The sequence below is a fragment of the Monodelphis domestica genome, chromosome 3 (genome assembly GCF_027887165.1).
Source record: "Monodelphis domestica isolate mMonDom1 chromosome 3, mMonDom1.pri, whole genome shotgun sequence".
In the NCBI taxonomy this organism is placed as follows: domain Eukaryota; kingdom Metazoa; phylum Chordata; class Mammalia; order Didelphimorphia; family Didelphidae; genus Monodelphis; species Monodelphis domestica.
In genome coordinates, this window is record NC_077229.1 from 515,283,835 (window position 1) to 515,310,899 (window position 27,065).

The window sequence follows — 27,065 nt, forward strand, 5'->3', positions numbered from 1 at the left end:
TCAGCCCTTGATTAATTTTTTTTACAAATTATTTATATGTGTACATATCATATTATACATATATATCATTGCATGTCATCACATTTACATATTCATCATATCACTATAATCAGCTTATTTCTCCACTCTCTGAGTAAATTCCTTCTATCTTTTCTACTACTAAGAATAATTTTTGAGAATTACAGAAATCCTTTTTCCATGTGGACATATAAACATTTTGACCTTAATGAGTCCCTTAAATTTTCTCTTTCTTATTTACCTTTTTGGGCTTCTCTTATGTCTTGTGTTTAGACTTCAAGTTTTTGTTTAGGTCTGACTTATTCCTCAGGAATTCTTGGAAATCTATCTTGTTGAGTGTGCATCCCCCCCCACCTTGCCTTCCTGAATATCATATTCCATGCCTTCCGATCCTTTAATGTAGAAGCTGCTAGGTCCTGTGTGATCTTGATTATAACTCCATGGTATTTGAATGGTTTCCTTCTGGCTGCTTGAAGTATTTTTTTTTTCCTTGGCTTGGTGGCTCTTGAATGTACCTATTATATTACTGGAAGTTTTTTTTTTTTTTTGAGGATTTCTTTCTAGAGGTGATCTGTGAATTCTTTCAATTTAATTTTATTTTCCTGTTCAAGGATATTTGGGCAGTTATCTTTGATAATTTCTTATAATATGATATCCAAGGATTTTTCTTGATCATGGCTTTCAGGTAGTCCAATAATTCTCAAATTGTCTTTCCTAGATTTATTTTCTAGGTCAGATGTCTTTTTCAATAAGATATTTCATGTTTTCCTCTATTTTTTCATTTCTTTGATTTTGCTTTGTTTCTTGATTTTTCATGAAATCATTAGTTTCTCAATGGTAAATTCTGATTTTTAAGGACATATTTTCCTCTGTCAGTTTTTGGTTCTCCTTTTTCAAAGTGGCCCATTTCTTCTTGCATCACTTTCCCTTTTCCGTTTATCACTTTCATTTTTCTTGCATCACTTTCATTTCTTTTCCCCATTTTTCCTCTGCCTCTCTTAATTGGTTTTTTAAGCCCTTTTTGAGTTCTTCTAGAATCTGTGTCCAATCCATATTTTTCTTTTGGACTTTGGGTGTGTTTCCTTTTACTTTCATTGTCCCCTTCTGTATCTGTACCTTGCTCTTTGTCTTCATATAAATTCTTTAGAGATAGTTGCTTTTTGTTGTTTGCTCATTTTTCCTATCTAAATATAGGTAGGCTTGGGGGGGACGATTTGATGGTCTGAGGGCTGAGAGCTCTGAGAGCCCCCTCCCATTACTGATTCAACTAGCCCTCGTTAAGCTGATAGCTTAAAGATTTGCCTCTGGCTTAGGTGTTAGCTTTTGAACTCACTCTGATCTTGATCAGGCCAGTGACTGATTAAATTCTAGCCTCAGGCTTAGTCTCAAGTTTTTGGCCTCACTGTATACTTGGTCCAATCAGGCACACCCTTGATTATCCTGTCCAGGAGCTCTGCCCTGGGCTTTAGGCTTTAGTTCAGTACTTATTACTTAGTACTATCATCTACCTCAAGGTGTGGATTAAGTCCTTGTCCCAAGACCAGACTAGAATTCCATGGGCTGGGGTTCAGGATTTCTCCACAGGTTTGAAATTTCAAGGGGTATGGGTTGGCTTGTACCTCTATTTGCTCAGGCAGGGTCTTGGAGTCTGGATGTTGACTTGGGCATAGGTTCTGAAACCTCTGACAGCAGATGTGGGGTGGGGGTATGTGGCTCACTCTTGGCTTGCTCTTCCCTCCTTGCCACAGCTTCTTACTGGGTCTGCTCTCCTCTCAACCCAGTGCCTCAGATGTTTTTTGCCTACCTTTTGGGTTTTTCTTTTCTTGAAAGTTGTTTCACTCTGTCTCCTTGTTGGTTCTTTCACTGCTGTATTCATTTTGTAGCAATGTTTTAATTTTGTTTGGGGAGGATTCTCATGGAGGCACAGAGCTACTGAGGATTACTTCGCCATCTTGGCTCCCAAGAAGCTTACATTCTAATGAGGAATATAACATATAAATATATATATGTATATATATATATGTATATATATATATATATATATATATATATATATATATTCAAGATTTATACAGAGTATAGGAGAGGTGATCTCAAAGGAAAGACACTAGCTACTGGGCATGTCTACAATAGTCTCCTGAAGAAACTGGTATTTGAGCTGTCTTAAAGGGATGAGCAAGGAAGGAAAGCATTCCATGCGTGGTTGGGGCAGTATAAAGGTATGGAGATGGGAGCTGGAGCATCACGTATTGGGAACCATAGAGAGGCCAAAATGAAAGAATCACATTACTGAGTCAATATAAATGTGGACAAAGAAACACTGGTCATATAGTGAGAGCAAGACAACCAGTAGAGAATCCTAGTGCCCGCATGATATAAAAAGAATAAGATACCAATACATTGGGCAAATCCTCTGTGGGCTTTTGGTAACCCAGAATGAAAAGAGGATGAGATGTATGCCAATGGTACCCAGAGCTACAAAAATGCTGAACTCTAAAGTTATTATGTTTTAGCTGCTTAAAATGATTCTAAGACTTTTGGGACACCCAATATTACTATTTCTCCTTCAGTTCCTTTCTAAGCATCAAGTGGTGGCTTTTAGGACCTTTCTCTCATGTCTCTTTGCTGCTCCATTCCCCAACCAAGGACTTGTCTCAAAGTGGTCCCAGAATGTATTTTTATTTCCTTTATGTAGTTGAATTTAGCTCATTTTCTTATTTGGGGCCAAGCTTTTTTCTGCTTGACCCCAGAAGGCAAAACTAGGACAAATGTAGGGAAGTCAGGAGAGAGATCGAGTTTAAATCCATAAAAGAAATTGTTTCTAATTCCAATTGCTTCCAAACTAAAAGAATTACCTAAAAGGATAATAAATTCGATCATGAGGTAGTGATTGTTCAGTCATTAGTGGTCTACAAATAGAGGCTGGCTAATCATTTGCCAGGTGTATCAAAGGGTCATTAGGCTATAGGGCTGTAGTAGAGGAGGATTCTTTTTAAGCTTATAGGTCAGCATCAATGATTCCTGCGCCCTAGCAGCTCTGAAATCCTGTGGTTGACTCTGTAACTATTTGTGATTACTCAGAAATGATCAAATCAGTGCTATTGCATGCAAATAAGAATGGGGAGATGATTGCTGGTACAGGGAAAATGACAAGTAAGTCAGGAAAAGAAGATATGAGTGTGGGATGATGAGTTGTCTAGTTTATTTGGGAATGTTCAGTCTACAATAGGAGAAATAATATGAGAAGTGTCACACCAGGTTATGGCAGGCTAATAAATTTGGACCATTTGGAAATGAATTGTAATTTATTACAAGTTACTCTTACGTACTTATTCAAGTTACAAGTAGTAACTTGAAATCTTATGAGAAGGGGAAGAACATGTTTAAATTTGTGCATGAGGAAGGTGAAATGATCATTGCTAAGAGGGACATTTTAAAAAGAAGGGGATTGGAAATAGAAAGACTGGTAATAATAGTTCATTTGACTAAAAATAAGGGCCATGAAAAGAGCAAGGAAGGATGGATGGGAGAGATAACGTAGTGGTAGAGTCAATACGACTGGCGAGTTTTGGAAATATGAGAAGACAAAGAGCCAAAGATAAGACCAAGATCTGGAAGCATGCATAGGAATGGATCAATGATGATGTTATTGGCAGAAATAAGGGAATCAGAAAAAAGGCTTTTGATAGAAAGATATTAGGATTTGAACACGGTGATGAGATTTTTTGAACTTATTGCCTGAAAATATTTGCAGTTGTCATATTTCCTTAACCCCAAACCTGGACTACCCCCACTCTGTTGAGTTGATGAATATTTTAATCCATCAGAACGTAAATGAGAATTACGAATTCTCCAAGAATATCACCATTAGAGAAACTCTCTGGGAGATGGGTAGTGCATCTTGAAATGAGCATGACAGAAACACAAAAAGGCATCAATAATCTTTTAAAGAGTAAATGGGTTTTGAGTGAAGTATGAACTTCTCTGCTTGGACCTTGTGAATAAATCCTCACGGATAAATGACTGTGTGAATGAGAGAATGAATTTTGTTTAGGAGGAGGTATTTTTGTGTTTCCTTTTTAGTGTGCAGCTGTGTTTTGGAGGGGTAAATTTGCCATAGAATTGAGTTTACTAATATAGGATTAAGAAAAGGACAGTCTTTCTTACCATTGGTTCTATCGTGGAAAGTCCAGAATGGCCTACATTTGTATATGCTAAAAATACTAAATGCAATGATGCCTTATCACAGTTTCCTTTGATTTTTGGACACAAATGTAGCTCCATCGGTTCAAATGCTGTCCGTGGTGCATTAGCCTTTATCAATGCTGAATGGTAAAACCTTGGCTATAGTATTACTGTGATAAAGGAGTTTTAACGCCTCTGGGGCCCCCTTTGGAAAGCTGGTACTCTGAGTTATGGAATCTCCCTGAAAGATGTCCATGTAGATTACATTGTAATGGGCTGGTCCTGCTTTGGTTTTCTCTAGATGTATAGATTTCACGTTAAGTGGGCTTGAGAGCAGACGGGCACGATGGACGGAAGTAACTGCATTAGTCCTCGTATTCTAGACAAAAGCTCGTCTATGCAACGGCGACATTTCCAACTCTTCAGCTTGTGCCGACGGACTACAACAAAGGGCTCTGATTCTTGAGCCATTCAGATCATGGCGGCACCGAGGCAAAGGCGGGGCTACTTTCAGGGAGAAACAAAAGCTCCATGCGAAGGGCTCCCTTTTTATTCCAGCCTCAGGTCTACTCCCCGCGAGCCTGGCGTGATCTTTCCATCTCACCCCGGGATCCAAGTGTGACCCAGGAGTGGCAGTAAGTGTACGTGGACATTTAATGCTGCCGTCTGCAGAGAAGCGAGCTCACGCGAAGACCCACCGGCAGAGAACCGGGGCCCTTTGATGTCTGGGCCCTTCTAGACCTTCTCCCCTCGAGACTGTCGCCTCGACCCCACATCGGAGACGGCTTGTTTTCTCAGGGACTTTTCATGGATTCATAGATTAGTTGGATTCGTCTGAAATGGTGACCTAATCTCGGGCCGAAGCCTTTAGCTTGAGGGCCACTTCCTCGCGGTCCCTGCCCCAACGATCTCCCTGGGGAGAAGCGATAACGGGGGGGGGGCTGAACAGCGACTCCGTAAGGAACGGCCTTAAAAGGGGAGCAGCAAAGACAAACTGGGCGGCAGGGACGGACGAGAGCCCAAGTCAGCTATTGCAGGTGGACTTTCCGCCAGGATGATGATGCCAACCAAGGAGTTGTCGCGCCTAACAATTAGAGCATCTTATGCAGGACTCGTGTTTAAGGACCCCCGTGGAAGCTTCTGAAGCCGGGCTAATCGTACAGCTTGCTGAGCCGGGGAGGGGACTGCTCACCCCTAACTAGGGGGCACCCCTGCCTTCTTTTGGAGGTTCACTGGCATCTTCGATGTCTGTGACATGATTATCGAGACATGTGTCTTATTCTAATCTAATACAATCTTGGACTTCTGGTAGTCCAGGCTTTAGTTTCCTCAGTAAGATGACGGGACCAAACCTGCTGATGTGTCCAGGGTTTTCTAGGTCTAAATCCTATGAGCCTTTGATGTTCCGGGCAGAGCCACTTCATTCCCCTTTGTCCTTGGTAAAGGGGATAACGAGGGCGACTCTGATTGGAAGAAGCCTGAAAGAGAGACGCTAGGGGAAGGGAGCGGGCACTGGGAAAAGGCAAAATGTCGTTGGGGGTTAAGGATGGCTAGGCACACAGCTGTTTGGACAGATGGATAGCGGGGACCAAGTGAGGATGACTTTCTACCCCATTATTAGCCCCCCACCCCATGTGTCCCAGGCAGACTGCTGCGGGGCGTCCTGGTAGCACCTTTCTTCCGGTGAACATGGCAATTCTCTACTGGGTCCCAGGAGATTTAGAACTGGGAGGGACCTCCAGGGTAATCTTAGTTCCCTCAGATGAAGAAATATGGAGGCCTGGAGAAGGACTTGCTCCAGGTCAAGCAAGGAGAGAGGAACAAAGCAGGAATTCCATTCTAGTCCTTGACTCTCCTCCTTATCCCACAACCTAGTTCTTATCTCCCTAATCCCACTTTTCCTCTTCCTGGCCTAATTTTGAAAAACAAACAAACAAAACCACAAAACCAATCCTTCCTGAAAGCAGCAAGACATTATGACCCTCTTCTGGGTTTGGCAAAGACTTCAGAGACTCCAACAACTAGAGCCAATAGAAGTAAGCAAAGACACGGAAATGGGAGCGAATAGTGCTACGGAGGGAGGAAGTGTCCTTTACTCCTTCCCCACCAAGGAAAAATTATTCCAGTTATATAATATACAGGAAAGTATTAAATAATATATTGTAAAAACCTCTTTCCTCTTCCTCTCCTTTGAGTTAAGGCATTTATGAACTTTATCTTTTAAAGGTGTCAGAAATCTTAGGACACAATGGATTACAGAATTAGAAAGGAGCCCAAAGGCGAGGAAATGGAGGGCCAGGGAAGTAAAGAGCTTCAGCTAATGAGTGGCAAAACCAAGATTTGAATCCCCGTCCTAGGACTCCAGCACTCTTTCCTCCTGTTCTCTACTTCCTCTTTCATGATTTACTTGAATTTAAAAATGATTCAATATTTTTCATATATTTACAAACAGGAAGCCTAGTCATACCAGACAACCAATTTCATCCCCAAAAGATAGGCTAAGAATTTGGTTTGTTTTTTTTTTCAACACATTCATGGAAAACTAGAAAAGTATCTTATTCTTTGGTTTTCACAGATGTCCTTTTTGCGTAAATCACCCACCAACATTTTTTCATTGTTTAGTTCCACATGGAGATTCTTGGTCATTTAATGCAGATGGCAGGAGGAGTGGAAACACTGTTTTGTGCCCAAGTGGTCTGACAGAGCTCGATATTCCTAAGCAAGAAAAAGAGAAATGGCTGTCTATGTTTGTAATGCTGCTGCTGCTTGCCTTCTTATAATGTTCTGCGCCAGAACGCCGCTTAGGCTTGTGTCTATTTTGTAGTGATTTCTATTCGCTTGTGCACAGATTTCTAATGTTTTTTCCATTTCCTCAAAGCTAACTTCATGGATGAGAGCAGGTTTCTTTATCTCAAACTTCAGGGCGCTGAGATCAGGAAAGCCACAGCAACACCAAGAGATGATCTTAATGGTGACTAGCAGGTGAGCAAAAGTAGATCGGAGTTTGACTAGAAGACCTTCATGATATCGGGCTATTTTCCACCCTTCCTCTGATACTGGGATCAGATATGTAGACTATGTCCTTGTTGCTGACAGAAGGAGGCGATTCCTCTTTTTCCTCTCTCTCCTGGATGAAGGGATAGACTCAGATCACAAGCATGGCCCCAACGTCGCTTTCAATCCATTCGCTGCTGTGTCTCCAGTTGTCAAAATATTTTGTAAAAAATGGTTTTCGAAAGAAAAAAGGCATCCGAAGTCATCATAACCCAGCCTGCCCTTCTCCTCTTTGCTAGGCTTCTTATCCTTTATTACCTGCTTATGTATTCTTTGTTCCAGTGACACTGGCTGCTTTGCTGTTCCATAACCAATACCCTCCATGGCTCTGCGCTAGGAATTTTCTGACTGCTCTCCCTCTTCATGGCTGTTTCCTAGCTTTCCTGACTTTCCCCAAAATCTATAGAAAGGCTTTCGCAATCATACTTCATTCTAGTACTTTCCCTTTAAAAATTATTTCCTATTTAACCTTTCTTGAATTTGTTTCTAGATTTGTTTGCTTGTTTTTTCTCTCATCAGATTGTGAGCTCCTTGAGGGCAGATCCTCAGTGCTTAGTACAGTACCTGACACATAGTACTCATTTAGTAAATGTTTATTGACTGACAATTAAAAACTAATGAGAGGGAATAGCTGGGTGGCTCAGTGGATGGAGAGTCAGGCCTAGAGAAGGGAGGTCCTGGGTTCAAATCTGACCTCATACACTTCCCAGCTGTGTGACCCTGGACAAGTCACTTGACCCCCATTGCCTCACCCTTACCACTCTTCTGCCTTGGAGCCAATACACATTATGGACTCCAAGATGGAAGGTAAGGGCTTAAAAAAACAACCACAAATTAATGAGAGCTGCATAATAAACCCAAACCACTAATAATGAGAAGAGATGTCATTTAGGTAGAGGAAAATGGGTTGCAAAAGTTAAAGTCAAAGGAGCCCCCTGGCCAGGGTTCTACCTCCAGCCTCATTCCCTTAGTGTCAGTCTCATTTTGATCCAGTCACAATAATGCCAAAATAAATAGTGTCTGCAGAATCCGATCCTAGTTCAGACAATCTCCAGTAAGTTTCACTGTTTTTTCCTCCATTTTTAATGATTATTGGCATATTTTTGTATCTTATATAACCTTCATTTCTAAACATATCCTTCCTATACCAAGTGAGCTATCTTTTATAAAGAAAAAGCAGTTCATTAAAACTAAACAATACATCAACTCAGTCTGACTGTATGCGATGTTCCAGATTCCTAGTCCCCTCCCTATAGTTTAATTCTTTTTCACAGTCTTCTTCTGTATCCCATTACTTTAAATAATGCAGCTTCCCAGTGTTTTGAAAACAATGAAAAAGGACCCAAATTCTTTAAATGTGTTGATGGTTTCACAAGTATTTCTTACAGGGTTACAGTGAGGGTTTTAACTAATTCAAAAATTGCTCCGAGGGTTCCACACTATTTTGCTATGACAACATGCACTCTTAATTTTTGCCTGAAAGCGGAAAACCTTCCCCAAAAGGAATGTCACTTAAAATAACAAACTATCTGGAGGTGAACTTACTAAGGCACACTTAACACCTCTAGAAACACAATTTCAAAATGCTCTTTATAGAAGCAAATGAATACTTCCAATAATGGTGAGATTACTTATGATTAAGCTACTCTAAATACAGTATAAATAAGCAGATTTAGTGCTACACCAATCAAACTGCTAAGGGATTATTTATAGAGAGCTAGACAAAATAAGAGCAAAATTCATAAAGATGATCAAAAGTCATAAAACCTCAATGGAAATAATAAAATATGCCAGGAATGAGAGAGGAACATGATTTGTGATGTATTGTGTTATAATCAAACTCTGGTAATGGTTAAAAACCAGAAAAGGAGAACCTGAGGCAACTGAATTCAATAGTCTCTGTGTATTTGATACAAACTGCTAGGAAAACTGGAAAGTGGTTTGATAGAAAATAGGTTTGGACCAATACATCACAATAAAAACAAAATGCTTACTTAAATCTAAAAGCTACATTGCTTTAAAAAGAATAGAGAAAAGGGTTGCTAGGTAGTTCAGTGGAGAGAGAGCCAGGCCTGCAGACAGGAGGTCCAGGGTTTAAATCTGGCCTCAGATACTTCCCAGCTGTGTGACCCTGTATAAGTCACTTAACCCTATTGCCTAGCCCTTACCACTATTCTGTCTTAATATTGATTCTAAGATGGAAGGTAAAGGTTAAAAAAAAAAAGGAACAAAAGGAGATATCTTTTATGACTATAGATAGAGAAGAAATTCACACATGGGGGATAGTATTAAAAAAACACATCATCATTACATAAAATTAAGAATCTCTTACATGAACAAAACCAATTTAGCTAGAATGACAAAAAAATGGGCAAATTCTTGGGATTATATCTCTACTTTTTATTTTTATATCACACGCTTTAATTAGTGAACCTTCAAACATAAGCAATGGATTTTTCCATGTAACAAAGACTTTTTAAAGATTAGGGGAACAATAAGGTCAGGGTATACAATAAGGTCAGGGGACCACCAAAAACCGAACTAGTCCTTTAGATGGTATGAAGTTGGCTATGAAATCAATTTTGTTGTAATAAGAACAGAAATAGTTGCACTATTTTATATTAAAAAAAAGAAAACATTAACAAAAACAAAAACAAGGAAGGGCGTTGAATAAGTAATTTGTGGAAACATCAGGATTCTAAGTATTGTCTTGTGGTCTACTAGTATACCTACTACAGATCAGTTTAACCTCCTTACTGACCCCCCTTAAACACCCCCATGCCCCCAATTCCCACATCAAGTTTCCCTCAAAATTTCTACAGGAATATTTTTAAATGCAATTTTGCCTTTTATCTGAAATTAACTGCCTAATTTGTTGTATAAGTTTAAGCCTGGGCAAAAAAAATAAATCCCCCTATGAAAGGTTATTTAAATGTATATAGCTTTCAGGGGCAGGAAAAAGAAGTCACAAAATTTTATTTTAATCTAATGAGCTTTTAAAAACTGCATCAAGTAAACATGCCAATAGAATTTTTTTGAAAAACAATTATGGGAAAATAGCATTTCACACTTTCAGCATAAATAGAAAATGGCTACAACTCAATTAAGTATATAGTATATTCCTATTGTAAAAGGGAATTCTTTGTTCTCTCTGAGTTTACACTTGTGAAAGGGAATCCTTTATTCCCTTTGTCTATTTTAACACTTTGGTTAACAATAACTTAAGTACCCCTACTTAGTACCTCACTAGATTGTGAAGACAGGATTAACTCTCCTTTGACTACTTTTGAATTGAACACAAAAGCTTGAACACCCTGCTTAGCACTAGGTGGAGGAGCTCTCCACCCTTTGAACTCAATCAGCCAGGAAATGAGAATTCACACTCAGCCAGGAATCTGTGAACTCTTTTGATGAGTATTCACCTCTCCAGAAGGTGAGAAGTGATTTCCAATGGGGCAGTGCTGGGAAATTTGGAAGCCATGATTGGTCCTTGTGAAAAGAAGCCACTATAAAAAGCCCTGAATTTCTGGGGCTAAAAAAGTCAACTCCAAGAAGGAAGTTGAAGGAGTTCAACTTCAAGAAGGAAGTCAGCTTCAAGAAGAAGGTTCAATCAAGGAAGAAAAGTCAGCCTCAGGAGTCACCTTCAGCTCAAACCATCATCTTGGCCTGCCTCTTGGAGGGAACTTGGGTAAGTGGATAGCTGGCTTTCCCTTCCTGTCTTCTGGAGAGAGTTTAACTTCATTTGAAGGTCAACAAATCCTGGCTAAGTCAAGCACTAGAGCAATATATGTGATAGGCTAATGTCTTTTCTACCCTTTTGTATTTCTCTTTCCACCTCTTTTGTAAATAAAAGCTACTAATGTAATTTTGATTGAGCAATAACATGTTGAATTATCAACTGCAATTATTACTTATAATCTCATATATTTTAGTCAAACCATTAAAATTTAATTTTTACACTATTAGAAATAAGAATTTCACAGATTCAAAGAATTGGGACCTCAGAGGACATCTAGTCTAATTTATAACTGAAAATGGGTCTCTCTCTTCCAAGTCATATTCAATAAGTGGTCATACAGTCTCTGCCTGAAGACTTCCAGGGAGGGAGAGCCCATATTCTCCTAATGTGATCTACTACACTTTGAGATATTTTTAATTAGTTGAAGTTTTCTTTTAAACTAGGAGAAAATCCACCATTCTGGGATTTCCACCCATTGCCCCTAGTTCTGCCTTTTTAGGCCAAGAAGAACAAGAATTTCATGTTGTGCCGAGTTTTTAAAAAATATCCATTATTGATTTACTTAAAATATCTGTATACAACCAAGATGTTCTTTTTAGTATAAGGCACATACATTATTGAAAAATGACCTTGTTTTTCCTGGGGGCTTAGCACAGTCAAACAACAATATAAATTCAACTAATGGTCCCTAGGTACCAGTTTAATGAAAACAATTCAAATTGTAATTAGTTTTCCTCATAAAAGTACCTCACTTTTGTTCTGTATAGAAGATGATACAGTGGAGAATTATACCTAGAAATGTGAATATCAAAAAAAAAAAGGCACTGACTTTTAGTTCAGTCTTTCAGTATGAAAGTATCCACTTGCTCTGAATTATAAAGACTGATTTGTCTTTATTCAGATTAAAGATATGTATGCCCCTGAAAGTGACTTTAGCACACAAGTCAGCCAGGTTAAAATAAGTACGTAAATATTTACTCTAAAAGAGTAGATAGGGATGGTCATATTGTGCTATAAGGAATTCCCCCCTCCTGACAATTCAACCTTTAGGATTGTGGTGGTTTTTAAAAAGATTATTTTAAAATGGCTATGAAAGGCAAACTACAATCTTCCATGTTGCAGCTAATTTCAAACATTCCTTTTAAAAGACTCCAAGTACAAAGATTTCCTAGAGGTATGAACATTTCAAATCTGCTCTATATATAGGAAGTTAGTAACAGGTTCAATTTGAGACATCAAAAACATTTTAAATAGACACCACAAGATGCATCTGTAGTTTAAAGGTCAAATTTATTAGGAGATTAAGAGATGTATTATACATGGACTATAAATACTTCACAGCTGACTTTATTCACAGTCAGACACAGAGATATAGTCAGTGCCGACCTATTTGGTGGATACCCTTGTTCTTTTGTTCCAAGAAAAGTTTGCGCCATAAGACTTGGATTTAGGTTTGGGGACCCTTCTTTCTTGAATGTCATAGCTCCAGCCTAAAACAAAACAAAACAAAACAATACCATTAGAATAGTACATAATAAAAACTGATTTCATGACTTAAAAAAACCCTTCATGTTCATTATTATCAGGAAGAAATGTCAATACATTGGAAATACAATATGTATTTTGTAACACGGCACTTTGTGAGGTCAATAGAGTATAATCCTCTTTCTCAAAAAGGTCTAAAAGAAAGAGTATAGCTAGCTCGTGCTGTCTCAGGTGCTAAGGTATGGGCAGTTAACTTTCTCAGTATCAAAGTTTCCTACTCTTCTGACCCATTAGGCAAACATTTTTAAGTCTCTGCCATATGACATATGAATTTTAAAGTAATGCCACAATATTCTGTAAGCAGCTACAGAAGATCCTGAACAAAAACATTTCAAAAGAAGGATAATTAACATCTTTGGGCTGATTCTTTTACTCTTTTCTCAAAAGAATGAGTTCCTATTCATTTAAATTTTCTTCATTCTTCCCAATTTGCTCATTTCCCAACATTAACACATATTTTAGAGTAGAAAGTATTAGTTATTCCATATTTGGTACTTAATAGCTGAATAAGGTATGGAGATGAAAATTATTATAGTCACATAGTTTTGAAGCTGGAAAGGACCTAAGCATGTGTAGAATATAACCTCGATCACACTACACTATGTGAAACAAATACATTTTCCTGAATCTGCTTGAAGACCTTCAATGTAGGAGGCAGTCCAGTCTGCTTTAGGAATAGCTGTAATCATCAAGAAGTCTGCTGCATCAAGACTACACTTGCATTTTCTCAAGCCCATTTCTCCCAATCTCCGCTCCCCCATCCTGCCCCTGTTCTAGTTCTGCTCTCTGGAACAAACAGAAGAACCCACATTTCTTTTCCATAGGATAGCCCTATAATAACGCTTCCCCTGCCTTGGGCTCCTCGCCTCTACAGTATTCTTTCAAGCTAAATATCCCAACTTCCTTCAACCTGGTTCTCCAGGGAATGGACTTGAGCCCCTTCGTTACTCTGCTTAACCTCCTCTGTATGTTACTTATCAAAGTCTTTCAGTTCAGCCTTCAGCAAAACACCCATTTCAGATTGTTCTGACTACCGAAGGCTCTTTAAACCTCTAAGTTATTCCTCTTCTAATGCAACTACGACTGCTTTCGCTGTTTGGCAGTGGCGGTGGGGAGTTGCGTATTATGATCTCATATTGAGTTTACAGACTACAAAAATGCTTATGTTGTAGTAAGGAATGTGTTATCTAACCACATTATACTTCCTAATCTGAATTTTAAAAAATCTTATTGATATGTTTTTTCATTATAAATATTTACAGATTATCCCTGCTTCTTGAGAAGTTTCCTGTATTTTAATAATAATGAATTAAAAGTAATGAAACATAATTAGCAATTCAGTATCATCATCTGAAAGTGCATGCAACATTCCACATCTGTACTATCCCTCAGCTTCTCTACTATTTTTTTGTAAAAAATGAAGAGAAATCTATTTTTTCTCCCTCCCACCCCTCAGTACATTAGGAGTGGGGGAAGAAATAAAAATCCCTTTTAACAAATTATGCACGGTCAAGCAAAGCAAAATCCCTTATCTCATGTATACAAAAATAAATCTGTCACCTCTTTCTCAGGAGGAAGTTTCACCATCAATTATTTAGAAACATGAACGGTTACTGTATTGATCATAGTTCTTAGGTCTTTCAAAGTTGTCTTTACAATGTTGCTGTTATTATACAAATGTTCTTATTTTACTCATTTCATTCTGTGAGTTTATAAATCTTAAAAAAATTTTCACTTTTATACTATAGATGCTATAAATTGTCCTATTTCAATTCATTCTGTATTAATTTATATAAGCCTTTCAATATCTCTATTTCCCGACTTCACAATAGTACTTTATCATGTTCATATCATTGATCATCCATTCTTCAACTCATGGGCAATCCTTTAGTTGCCAGATTTCTTTTTGCCACCACAAAAACAGCTACTATAAATATATCAGTATATACATGCTCCTTTCTTTTGGGTAAAAGCAAAACAAAGTGGTCTGTTTAGAAATTTTTTGTGTATAATTTCCAAACTGTTGTACCTATTCACAGGTTCAACAATAGTATATTAATGTGTCTATCTTTCCACAAGTTTTGTGTTTCCTAATTCGTAGTGATTTGGAGAATCCCCTCCCCCCCATTTATAGACAGCATGTGTTTCTTCCTTTGAGAATTACTTGTTTATATCCTCGGACCATTTGTCAATGAAAAGGGCTCCTATTCTTAAAAATTTGAATCTGATCCCATTATATCTTGGAAATGAGAACTAATCAGAGAAACTTAATGGAAAAAATGTTTTCTTCATTTAATTATTTCCTTTTTAATTTTGGCTTTATTAGGTTTGTTTGCTTGAACAGTTTTACATTTTCTGTAATCACTATTATTCGTTTAATCTTGTATTTCCCTGTCCCTTATTTAGTAATGAACTTTTTTCCTAGGCAACCTATCTAATAAGTATTATTTTCATGTTTCACTTTTATATCTAGGCCACATACCCATTTGTAACTTCCCTCAGTATATGAGGAGTGAGATGTTGGTTTCAATCTAATTTCTTCTTACTGCTATCCTAATTTCTCTGCTATTTTTCATCAAATAGTGAGCCTCTGTCTTTGTATTCATCACTTTCTAGGGCACTAGATAATTATTTTGCTTCTGTATGTTATATAGGCACTATGTTCCACTGGTTGATGTTTCTTTTCATTAAACCAGTATTAAATTATTTTGAAAATTGCTGTCCTGAAGTTCTGGCACCGCTAGCCCTCATTTTAAATATTTTTAATACTCTCAACTTTTTTCCTTCTGCCATATTGTGTGGAGTGAAATTCTGGGAGGGGCTTGTACCCCCAAATCACTCTAATGTACAGACAGGAGGCTTGATGCTGGCAGAGTTCACATGGCTTTATTTAGAGTGAAGAAACACGGTCTGGAGTTAGACAGCATCCTCAAAAAGTGGGGGGGTGGGCAAGGGTGAGTCATACTACCTGGGCATAGGTAGCATGCTCAGAGGGTGGGTAAGGGGGCACGAGTGAGGAATACGACCTGGGCAGAGGGAGTATGCTCACAAGGGAGGGACGGAGAGAAGGAGAGGGAAAGAGAGGAGGGGAAGAGGGAGAGGGAAAGAGGGAGAGAGGGAATGAGGGAAGAAGGGAGGGAGGGAGGAAAGGAAGGAGGAAGGGAGGGAGGGAGGAAAGGAGGGAGAGAGAGAGATCCCAGAAACAGTGGGCATAGATACCTAGGTTTACTCAGATTTTATAGGGATCCAACACAATGCTATCTCCACTTTCCCATCCTCTGTATCTTATTCTACCCTCCTTCTTCTATCCTCTTCAATCCTTTCCCAGCACTTCTGATGTTTCTGAGTGTATGAGAATATTCCTTTGGTTTGCAGTTTTTTAGTTGAGTCAGGGTTTTAGGTCTGTCCCAGGATTTATCAGATTGCAACAAATTCAAGCTAAAGCACTGAAACATTACTGGGGACATGCAGTCAAGATTATAACTTTTAAGTTTTGAGATTTCTCTCATAAGAATTAGGTCACCCCTAAACTTCTTCCCAAGGAATAGAAGAAAGGGGGGGCAGTCTCTTAGACACATTTGAAAAAGAGTATATTAAAGCCATATATATATTTATAAAGCTGCTTAGGGAGGGTGTTTCTTCTACTCTTCACAAGAAGAGATTGATATCTCTTAGGAGGGCAACTAACTTCACTATTTTTTCTATAAGAAGTTGGCAATCTATAATTAAATATGTATATAGTAGATATTTAATAAATTGTTCTCTTTCTCCTTCTAATTCAAAATTTTTGTTATTCTTTTTTTCCAGTTCTAGAACATAATGCATTGGTAGTTTATTATGACATTGAATATGTAAATTAATTTAGGTAGTACTGTCAATTTTATTACATGGCCTTGTTTTACCCATGAACAATTAGCAAACAGTGGTTTGTAGTTACATTTATAAAGTTCTTGGCAGGCAGATTCTCAAGTATTTTAAACATTCTGTACTGATTTTAAATGGAATTTCTCCAGCTCTGCCTAATGGGTTGTAATGGTAATATGAAGAAGTACTAATGAGTTTTGTGGATTTATTTTATGCACAATTTATTTTATTTACAATTATTTATATTATTTACAGAATTTATTGTTTCAAATTTTTTAGTTGATTTTTCAGGGTTCTTTAAGCACACCATCACATCATCTGCAAAAATTGATAATTTAACTATGCTTCTTCCCTCAACAGTTTTCTCATTTTATTGTTGTAGTGAACATTTCTAGTACTATGTCAAATAGAATAGTGATGAGATAAATTTTATTTAAAATTTTTGCATCAATGTTCATTGGAAGTTTCCTTTTTCTAAAGCTTTTATTCTCACTGGTTTATGTTGCACTACCATTTCTGAGAGAATTTGGTAGGATTTCCATATAGTCATTTTTTTCAAAAAGTTGATGTAGCATTAGAATTAAATCTTTTTTTTTTTTTGAGGGAATTACCTTATAAAACCATCTGATCGTGGAGTGTTTTCCTCATAAGTCAATTTATGGCATATTCAATTTTGTTTAATTTCTTCTGAAATTGTACTAAATACACTATTTTTTGTTCTATGAATTTGGTTATTTTATATTTTTACAAATATTCATTTATCTAATTCATTAGTTGTTTGTTTTTCTTTAACTTTAACCCATACTGAGTATGGGTCCTAAGGCAGAAGAACAATAAGGGCTAGGCAATGAGGGTTGTGACTTGCCTAGTGTCATGCAGCTGGGAAGTGTCTTGAGGCCAAATTTGAACCTAGGACCTCCTATCTCTGGGTCTGACTTTCAATCCACTGAGCTACTCAGCTGTCTCCTAATCCATTAGTTTTTTTTTTAATTAAAAAAATTTTTTAAAAAACCCTTACCTTCCATCTTGGAGTCAATACTGTGTATTGGCTCCAAGGCAGAAGTGGTAAGGGCTAGGCAATTGGGGTCAAGTGACTTGCCCAGGGTCACACAGCTTGGAAGTGTCTTAATCCATTAGTTTTAATGATACAATATGTCAAAATAGTTTGTAATTATAACCACTATTTCTTCTTCATTGTCAATTCTTTCAATTTCAGACACTGATGATCTAGTTTTTATTTTTCTTCTTTATTAACCAAATTAGCTAATTGCTTATGTTTAAAAAATAGTCCCTAGTTTTACTTAAGTTCATTTTTTGGTTTTCAATATTACTAATCTGTTCTTGGATATTAAAATTTGAACTGGGCAAATGAAAGCTAATGACTACATGAGACACCAAGAAACAATAAATCAAAAGAATAAAAAAATTAAAGAAAATATGAATTTTTTCATATTTTTATCCGTGCAAAAACTATCTCATTGAAAAACCAACAAACCTGGAAAATAGAAACAGGAAAGCAATCTAAGAATTGAACTACCTGAAAATCATGATAAAAAAAAATCTAAGCATTACAAGAAATCATCAAAGAAAATTGCCCTGATAGTATTAACAAGAAGGTAAATTTTTAAAAAATGAAATAATCTATTGATCACATACAGAAATAAATCCCCAATGTCAACTCCCAGGAATATGATAGCCAAATTTGAGAGCTCAGAGGCTAAGGAGAAAATACTGCAAACAGCCAGAAAGAAACAATTCAAATATTATGGAGTCATAGTCAGAATCATATAAGACTTTAACAGGGCCTAAGTTTATTACTAAGAATCACCAGAGTGAAAGGAGAAAGGGCATGATCAAAAGGGGAAAATAAGATGGAGATGAATATACAGATGATAATCATAACTCTGAATGTAAATGGGATGAACTCCCCAATAAAATGGAAGTGGATAGCAGAGTAGATTAAAAACCAGAATTTTACTTTATGCTCTTTACAAGAAACACATTTTAGGCAGAGACACCTGCAATGTAAAGGTAAGTGGATGAAGCAGAATCTTCAACTCAAATAAAAAAAGGAGTAGCCATCATGATCTCAGATACAGCTAAAACAAAAATTGATCTAATTAAAAGAAGAAATTACATCTTGATAAAAGATAATGCAGACAATGAAGTAATATCAACATATATGCAACAAATGATATAGCCTCTAGATTTTAAAGAAGAAATTAAATGAGCTTAAGGAAGAAATGGACAGTAAAACTATACTAGTAGGGGATCTCAAACTTCCCCTCTCAGAATTGCATAAATCTAACCAAAAAATAAACAATAAAGAAGGAAGTGAATGAAATTTTAGAAAAATTATATTTAAATAGATCTCTGGAGAAAACTGAAAGGGGATAAAAAGGAATATATATTCTTTTCAGTAGCATATTTTATGTATGCAAAAACTGACCATGTACAGGAAGCCATGACAGGGAGACGGACCTCCACCCAATTTATATCCTATCTACATCAGCATGTAACAACAGGAAGTGAGTGGGGTTCTGGGAATTGTAGTTTTGCTGGGGATCATAGTTTTGGTAGGGATCATAGTTTTGAGGGTAACAGATTCTAATTGTACACTTAAGATCAGGGTTTGTGAAGCAAGGATGCTCATTATCATCCCCATTATTTAATAATTATTAGAAATGTTATCTTTAACAATAACAGAAGACAAATAAGTGGAAGGAGTTAAAGTAGGCAATGAGGAAAGTCCAGCTGGGAACATAAAATAGTGACTATAGCAAAAAGATGGCAGATGCATATTTAATTCTTAATTAAGACACAAAAACTTAAAAGGCTTATTATACAAAGGTGATTTATTATGTTTTCCCAAGTAATATAGGCACATGAAATAATAATTCTGATACTAGTAATACAGATGAAAATGGATTGAACTGGTTTTCTCATCTTTACTTAGTGCTCTATCACTTGACTGTTAGATTTTATGTCATACATATCTGCATTACATTTCCCACCTGTGTTTTAAATTTTGAGGTTTTCAAGAACAGTTAATACAGGGACAACTAGGCAGCTCAGTGGATAGAGAGCCAGGCCTAGAAATGGGAGGTTCTGGATTCAAATATGACTTTAGATACTTTCTAGTTGTGTGATCCTGGGGTAGTCACTTCACCCTAATTGCCTAGCCTAGTGATGACAAACATTTTAGAGATGGAATGCCAGGCCATGCCCCCACCCCCAAAACTGAGTACCATGCTCCCCCCACCTCATCTCCCCTTACTGGGAAACTGCAGGCATGCCCATAGAAGGTACTGCATGCTCTTTTTGGCATGTGTGCCATAGGCTTGCCATCATTGCCCTAGCCCTTATACTTAAATCCCAATTGCCTAAAACCTTACTACTCTTCTGCCTTGAAACTGATACTTAGTATAGATTCTACAACAGAAAGCAAGGTGGTTTTTTGTTGTTGTTTTAGAATTTTTGGTTTTTTGAAGAGAAATGTATAGAAGGTAAATGAAGGGACAGGTAATAAGATTAGTTTGTTTAAGAGTGTGTACAGTGTTGCAAAAATACTATGAGGATTAAGCACTGAGGCTAAGAATGAGGGAAAGCTGCCAGGTAGAGATTATTTTGTTCTTCGGAAATACAAGTCAGGGTGAGTGGTTAAGAGAGTAACTTGCCTGAAAAAATATCCAGGGTTTTATTGGACTATAAGTTCATTGCAGGTCATCTATGTGAAAATCCCTGTGGCTCAAATCCCTGACTGTGACTGACCTCAGGTGCTCCAACTAGTACTCCCCCCATCCTCGGCCCCATTTCTGCCACTGCAAGTAGACAGCTTGCCCTTCTCCTAGGGTTGAGCTAGTGTCTGGTCAGCACACCTGGGACCCTGAAGTACTTCCTTGCTCAGTGGTCATCCCCAAGCTATGGGTGAATGGAGACTCATGGAGCTGAGGCTGGAGTCTACTCAGGTGCTCCCAAGAGCTCACTGTCTGCTGACTATGAGTATATGTCTCCGGGACACAGACTTCCCGGTGAAACAGACAGGGTGAAGCTGCCTCCCCTATACCCCAGGGTTTGTGGCTTGTTGATGGCAGTTTTTATTCGCAGGTGTTTGAACCAGCAGGTGATGCTAAGGCCAGAGATATTAGAGACCTTCCTTCCAAGTTATTGCTGGATGCTGCTCTTCACTCTCAACTCTTTTTTTTTTTGCTATCAGAAATACTTTTTATTCCATACTATTTATTCATGCTCCATCGCCTATTCAACAGAAACGTGTTCATCAGTCTGCTAAATCCCTACCACCGCAGACTTTCCAGTGGCCACATTAAAGCCATCCCAGAACTCTTTACCGATACCACATTCGCAATGGGGGGAATAAAGAATGCTGCGCACACACAGGACTTTGTCTTGTCTTAGAGTAACAGGTTAGATCGCTATCTGCTATCAGCCCGATATTGATCCTGAGGCTAATTCTACTGCACGGGTAGGTGGAGGGTAACAGGAGGAGTCAGAAATGCAGCAGATGCTGTATCCGACGCGGCTTCACTACTGGAGGGGACCTTTCTTTAACGGTAAACTGGAACAATGCATAAAAGAAGTGACCTTCTAGTCGAAATGTAAAACGTTCTGATCGAAGTGGGTCTGCACGTGCCTCTCAAGCCCTGCTGGTCGTGGTCTGGAGGGAACTGCTCGCTGCACACCTTCCAGTGACTCTCCACGTGTTCTTCGAACTTGCTCTGGTCGAGGCTGGGAGGGAACATTCACTCACACGGGGGCACTTCTTGTGAACGTCAAAGCTGGAATCGAAGCCAAAGCCTGTCTGGTGAACGTTCTCGTCATCATCACGGCTATCTTCAGGGTCTTCTAAACCATCAGGTCCACTAAGGTTTCTGGCAGGCTGACTACAGACCACGTGGTCTTCCAACTCCCACAAGAATGTTCTTACAGGTGGCCTCTGGATTTCATCTGGGTAAAATGCACCATCTGCTCCACCTCTTGGGTCCTGGGTTGCATAGGGATTTCCAAACTGTAGGACTGGCTTCCTATTTGGCACTGAAGGAACAGGCGCATTCTTCTCTTTGAGGGTATTGCTCACGGGGGATTTCCAGGACTTCTGACCTTCCGTGACTCTTCTGCTGGATTTTCAAGCCTCTTTTTAAGCCCCTTCTGCTCATCCTCCTTCTCTCTGGTCCTAGTTTCCAACTGGAAGGTCATATCACGGATTTCTTGATCTCGCTGCACCAACTCAACTTTATATTGGACCTCCGCCTCCGCAAGGTGCAGCTTCCGGTCCTCACTGATTTTCACCTGCTCCTTCCATTTCAACTCCATCTTGGCCAACTCATCAGCATAGGTGCTACATTTGGCCCTCTCATCCAAGAGTAGTTGTTTACATTTCTTATACTGTTCTGTTTTCTCAGCAATCTCTTTGGTCATTTCACAGACTTGACCCTTTGTTAGCATCTCAGAAACCATCTCAGACGTGGCAAGTCCAACGGCACCAGCTGACAGTTTAATGGTAATGGGAGGGTCAGCGCTCTCTGTGATGCTTGAGGCATCCATCACTTTCTGCCAGTTTCCAGTTTTGGCCTGGTCAGAGAGCTGGGTCACTTGCTTCTGAAGCCTCTGGCACTCCTTGAATTTCTCTTTGTAATGGTCTGCAGCCATTTGCAGATGAAGCTTCAGATCCTCCACCTCTCTGCACAGGTCCTGCTCAACAGGATCGGTTTTCTCTTGTTGCTTTTCCACAACAGCCACTCTCAGTTCAGCCACAGTCTCTGCCAGCTGTTTCTTGCCTTGCTCATTTTCCAGCTGAGCACTATGGAGATCGACCATCATCTGATCTCTCACGTTGACTGCATCACTCAGCTCTTTGACCAGAAACACGACTTCTTGCCAGGTAGCCTGAACCTGTTCCTCTGCTTTGCGAAGCTGTTCTTTTAAATTCGCAGCATCATCCTTGTTTGAGGTTGTAAGCAAGAAGGCTCTCTGAAGGTTTTCCTTTTCTGCCACACAGAGCTGAAGTCTACCAACCTCCTCTTTGTAATGGGCAATCATAGTTTCTTTGTTCCCATCTAAATTCTTTAAAGTCTGGACTTCTGTGACTCGCTTGGTGTTCTCTATTTGTGTTCTTCAGGTACGCCTTATAAAAGTTCTTTCTCATCCTTTTCGGTCTTCAACTGACATTCTAGTTGCTCTTTTTCAAGTGTTACCTTCTTGAGTTTGTCTTTCAAACTGTCTAAATCTGTCTCCTTTGTGATCGCTCTCTGTGTCACAATCATAAGATCCTCCTCTAGCTGGGTAACTTTTGAAGTTGCTTCACTGTGTTTCTTCTTAAGCTTCTCACTTTCCACTTGTAGGTTTTGTGATGCTTCAACAAGACCCTTGTACTCCACCTGGTCACATCTCTCTTTTTCATGCTGGTCACATCTCTCTTTTTCATGGTTAAGTACCTTTTCCAGTCTCTTCCAACCTGTTCTCTAAGCTGAGAAGTCTCCTTTTCCAAAACAGTAGTTACCTTTAACAGCTCTTCTTTTTCTTTCATTGTTTTCTCAATTTTGAACTCAAGCAGGCCAGCTTTTGTAGTCACCACCACCGTGTCAGAATTTCCTTCATCTTCCATAGTCAGTAGTTCCTCAACTGGAGAAGATGCTCAGAATTGGAATGGGGTACTTGCTCCACGAATCTCACCCTTATGGGTAACATAGCAGAACTGATAAAATTCTCCATCATCATTTGGAAGGTAATACCCTTGAAATGACAATAGACAATTGACTGTTGCTCCTTCCACATAACATTTAGGCATTGGAGACCATAAAAATGTATAATAATCTCGAGCTGTACTCCAACCAACCTTAAAGATGCCGACCCAATCTTTTGGGTGTGGATGGATATACTGGGTTAAGGTGTAATGACATTCCAGGTGGGCATTTGGAAGGTAACTCTTGGCCACATTTTGAAAGATGACATGTGCAAAGTTGGAAGTCTGAAGAGTGCTGGACAATGGGACTTCTTGAAAGGATGTCATTGTCTTATCGCCACACTTTCTGGTTCTGGTCAAACAAATACTTGCTATTTCCCCAAAACTAGCCCCAACCTCCAGTCGACAGCAGGGGTGGAAAGGCTCAACTCTTTTTTATGCCACTTTTAACATTGATTCTGTAGAGTTATTTCTGATTGTTTATGGAGGAGTTAGGTGAGTCTAGTAGTATTATGTCCTTTTCTGCCATCTTTATTTCCACTGATTTTTACTCAAATACTTTCTACTATGTTTCTTCCTCACTACCTGTTTTCCTGATAAGAGTATAACTATTTACACTATTAAAGCTTAAAACTGCATTATCTTTTCAGAGACTGTGTATTTAATACTATTCCAACCATTCTTCCTTTCCCCAACCATAATTCAGTCTGTTTCTTTTAAAAAAGTTAAGTAAGCCTCTCTAGTCAAAATTCTCATAGGTCTCATCCTAACAAGTTTTACTGATAGTGTGGGTTTTAAAATACTGTGGCTGGAGGAATCTGCATCCCCCAGTGTGTGCCAGGGGTCCTTCTCCACTACTCCCTAGTGTGGAATTGGTCTTGAATGGACCAATCTGATGCTGGAGGAGGGACCACACCCCCTCCTTCCTGATAGGTCTTGAATTGGACCAATCCCATGCTAGGGAGGGACTACACACCCCTACCCTCCAGGGATGAGATTGGTCTATATAAGGATCAATCCCACACCAAGGAGGGACCTTTTGAATCTGACAAGATTCAGGGGTTTAGCGGGGATAGTCACTTTCTAGAGAAACTGGTGTTTTTAACTTTAAATAAAGTTTTTTGAGACATCAAAGTCAGATATTTTTCTTTCAGCTTTATAATTGACGACTTGAAGAGATCCCAGAACTTTTAAGGTAAGCAGAACCCTCCATACCCCACCTCCCAAGTCTCCTGGGCTCTCTGCCCTTTCCATCCACACAAAAGGTGGTAAGCCAGTACTCCGGCTTCCACCACATCTCCTGCTTTTCATTCTTTGTCCCCCTCATCTGTCCTCCTTCCCATTTTTCCTTCTTCTTTCTCCTCTTCTTCCTCCACCTCCTCCTTCCCTCCAGACCCACTGTGGAGCTGAGATTTTCTTTTCTCTGCCAGCAAATCCAGGGACCCCCTTCTGATAGCCAAAGCCATGATCTTTTGCCATCCAGCTGATCTTTCTCCTTTTTTCCTTCAAGTCTAGCTCCCAACCCCCTCTGAGACCACCTCAGTGGTCTTTTCCTGCCATCTCCCCCCCCATCTCCATCCCCCCAACTCCTCCAGCCCAGCTTCTTCAGCTGCTCCCCCCCCCAGCTGAGTTCTTTTTCCCACTAGCAGACCTCCTGCTGAGCCAGGCTTGCCTTTCCCCCCGCCAAATCCTTCAATTGACCCCCTCTCTCCTTGCTTTCCTGCCATCCTCCTTCACCTTTTCCTCTTCCCTGTTACCTCTGTTGTCCCTCCCCCCACTCATCCCAGACCTGGATCTCCCATGAACACTCCAGATCGATCTGGTTCTATCCACCTTTCTTTTTCTTCTCTGCCTACCTCCTGCTTTTGGTAGTTTTTCTTTTTGTCTTTTTCTCTTCCTGCTTTGCCCCCAACTGAGCCTCTTCATTCAGGGGCTCCTTCTTGATCCCTGCCCAGCCTGCAGCCTCTGCTTGCCTGCCATTGGACCCCCCTACTGAGAGTTCTTCAGAAGCAGGTAAGGAATACATCCTTTCCCCCACCGTCTAGGACAGATTCCTGTTTCTTCCACCACTCACATGGATTTATTAAACTCTCCTACACTCCATGTGACCTCCAATTTCCTGCCAAATCCCATCCCTGGGCTCCTGCCTGGGGGCAGTTTGCACCTGCACCTGCTGTTTCTTTTTGTGTGTATGTGCTGTTCTAGTTGAAAGTAAAACACAATGTTGTAAACTATGTTAGCAACCTTGATGGACAGCCTTTTGTCCTCAGGGTTTTTGAAAATCTTAGGGGTTCAGACTGGCTTTTTCCTTTACTAACATTAGGACATTTTCCTTTTCTACACCTCAACTATAAATTGCAAAAACCTGCCTACTTAAAATGTGGATTCAAATGCAGGCCCAACTGGAGGTTTTGAAGAGATCCTTGCCTGGTCTCCAGTTGCAAAAGGAGGATCCCTCTCCACCTCTACCTCAGGTGGAAGATTCCTCTCTACCTCTACCTCAGAGGGAAGATCTTTTCGCACCTGTACCTTAGGTGGAATTTCTCCTCTCTCAACTTGTACAGCTCCTGGCCACACTTTCCTCCCTAAACTTTTCTCCCAGTGCCCTGACATCTCCTACCCCTTGTCCCAGCCCCCAGCTCTTCCCATCCCTGGACCCAGCTCCTCCCTCTAGCCCCACCCTTACCCTTACTTTCTCAGTATCAACACAAACATCTACAAAAAAGACTAGGATTGCAAATGAACTATATGAAATCATTTGCCCCTTAAGGGAAGTGCCCATATTATGGACAATGGAAATGTGGTGACCTTAAGGCACCACGTGCCTTTTACTTCCCAGGATATAAAAAAATTCAAACAAAATGTCCCCTCATTTGAGGATGAACCAATTGTCATCATCAAGACCCTGGACAACATATTCCGTACAGATGATCCTGCTTATCAGGATATGCAAAACTTTCTCCAGGCCTTTTTTGACTGAAAGGAAGAAAGGCAAAAAGATTTCTACTGTTAATAGAGCTAGAAGAAGGAATGTGGTTCATTGGCCACAACATGACACAAAATGGAATATAAATAATGAAGATGAATATTTACAGCTATGCCATGCCAGGGAGTCATTGCTAAAGGCAATGTGAGAATGCGCCAACAGGCCAGGCACATGGACAAAATTTGAAAGCCATAAACAATTAGAGGATGAGTCACTCTCCCAATTCATGGTCAGACTTATTGAGCTGGGAGGAATGTACATAGACATTGACCTCACTAGAGAAAGGAATGTATGGCAAATAAGGAGGCAATTTGTGAACAACTGCTCCAAAGTAGTCCAGGAATACTTCAAAACTAATTGCCAAACTGGCCTAATATGGACCTTGAGGAATTGCACAAGGTTGCAGTGTATGCATCTAAAAATCATGATCAAAAAAATGTGGAAACAAATGATTTGGTAGCAGAATTATGAAAAGAACTAAAAACCTTAATGGAAAGACTTGATAGACAAGAGAAAGGAGGTCAAGCAGTGGCCATTGCCCCTTTTGTAGGAATCCACACAACAATCGTTAATATGCCACTTCTGTGCAAAAAGGGGTCACATAATGATGAATTGTAGGAATTGGAAATAGGCAATTAGGAATAATAACTTTAGAAATAATAACTTCAGGAATAATAACACCTTTAGAAATCCTAACAATTATATGGATCCTAACAATTGTGGCAATAATACTCCATATCCAAATCCATATCAGGCAAACTATAAACTCACACCCAATAGAACAATATATCCAAAGTGGAGCTTGTCCATGGAGACTCAGGGTGAGACTTCCCCTCAGCCTAGAGGAGCCCAAGGAAATCCCCCAAACACCCCAAATACCCAAATATCATTATGAATTTGTGAGGGAGGGATTAGAGCACTGGAATCAGAGGGTACAGACTTTGATTTCCCAGACCCTGATGTTTAATGTAAGA

The 27,065-nt window shown here is 39.3% G+C and overlaps 1 protein-coding gene and 1 pseudogene across 1 annotated transcript in view; both read right to left on the reverse strand.

The window, feature by feature from the left end:
- Positions 1 to 12,267: 12,267 nt before the first annotated feature.
- NDUFS4 (NADH:ubiquinone oxidoreductase subunit S4) overlaps positions 12,268 to 27,065 on the reverse strand; it is a 124,097-nt gene continuing 109,299 nt past the window's right edge. Inside the window, exon 5 of the mRNA XM_007486296.2 lies at positions 12,268 to 12,486. Within this exon, the coding sequence (XP_007486358.1) occupies positions 12,383 to 12,486 (104 nt within the window). The 3' untranslated portion in view covers positions 12,268 to 12,382. The remainder of the gene's footprint in view (positions 12,487 to 27,065) is intronic.
- On the reverse strand, positions 12,500 to 24,625 carry LOC100016449 (tax1-binding protein 1 homolog; annotated as a pseudogene).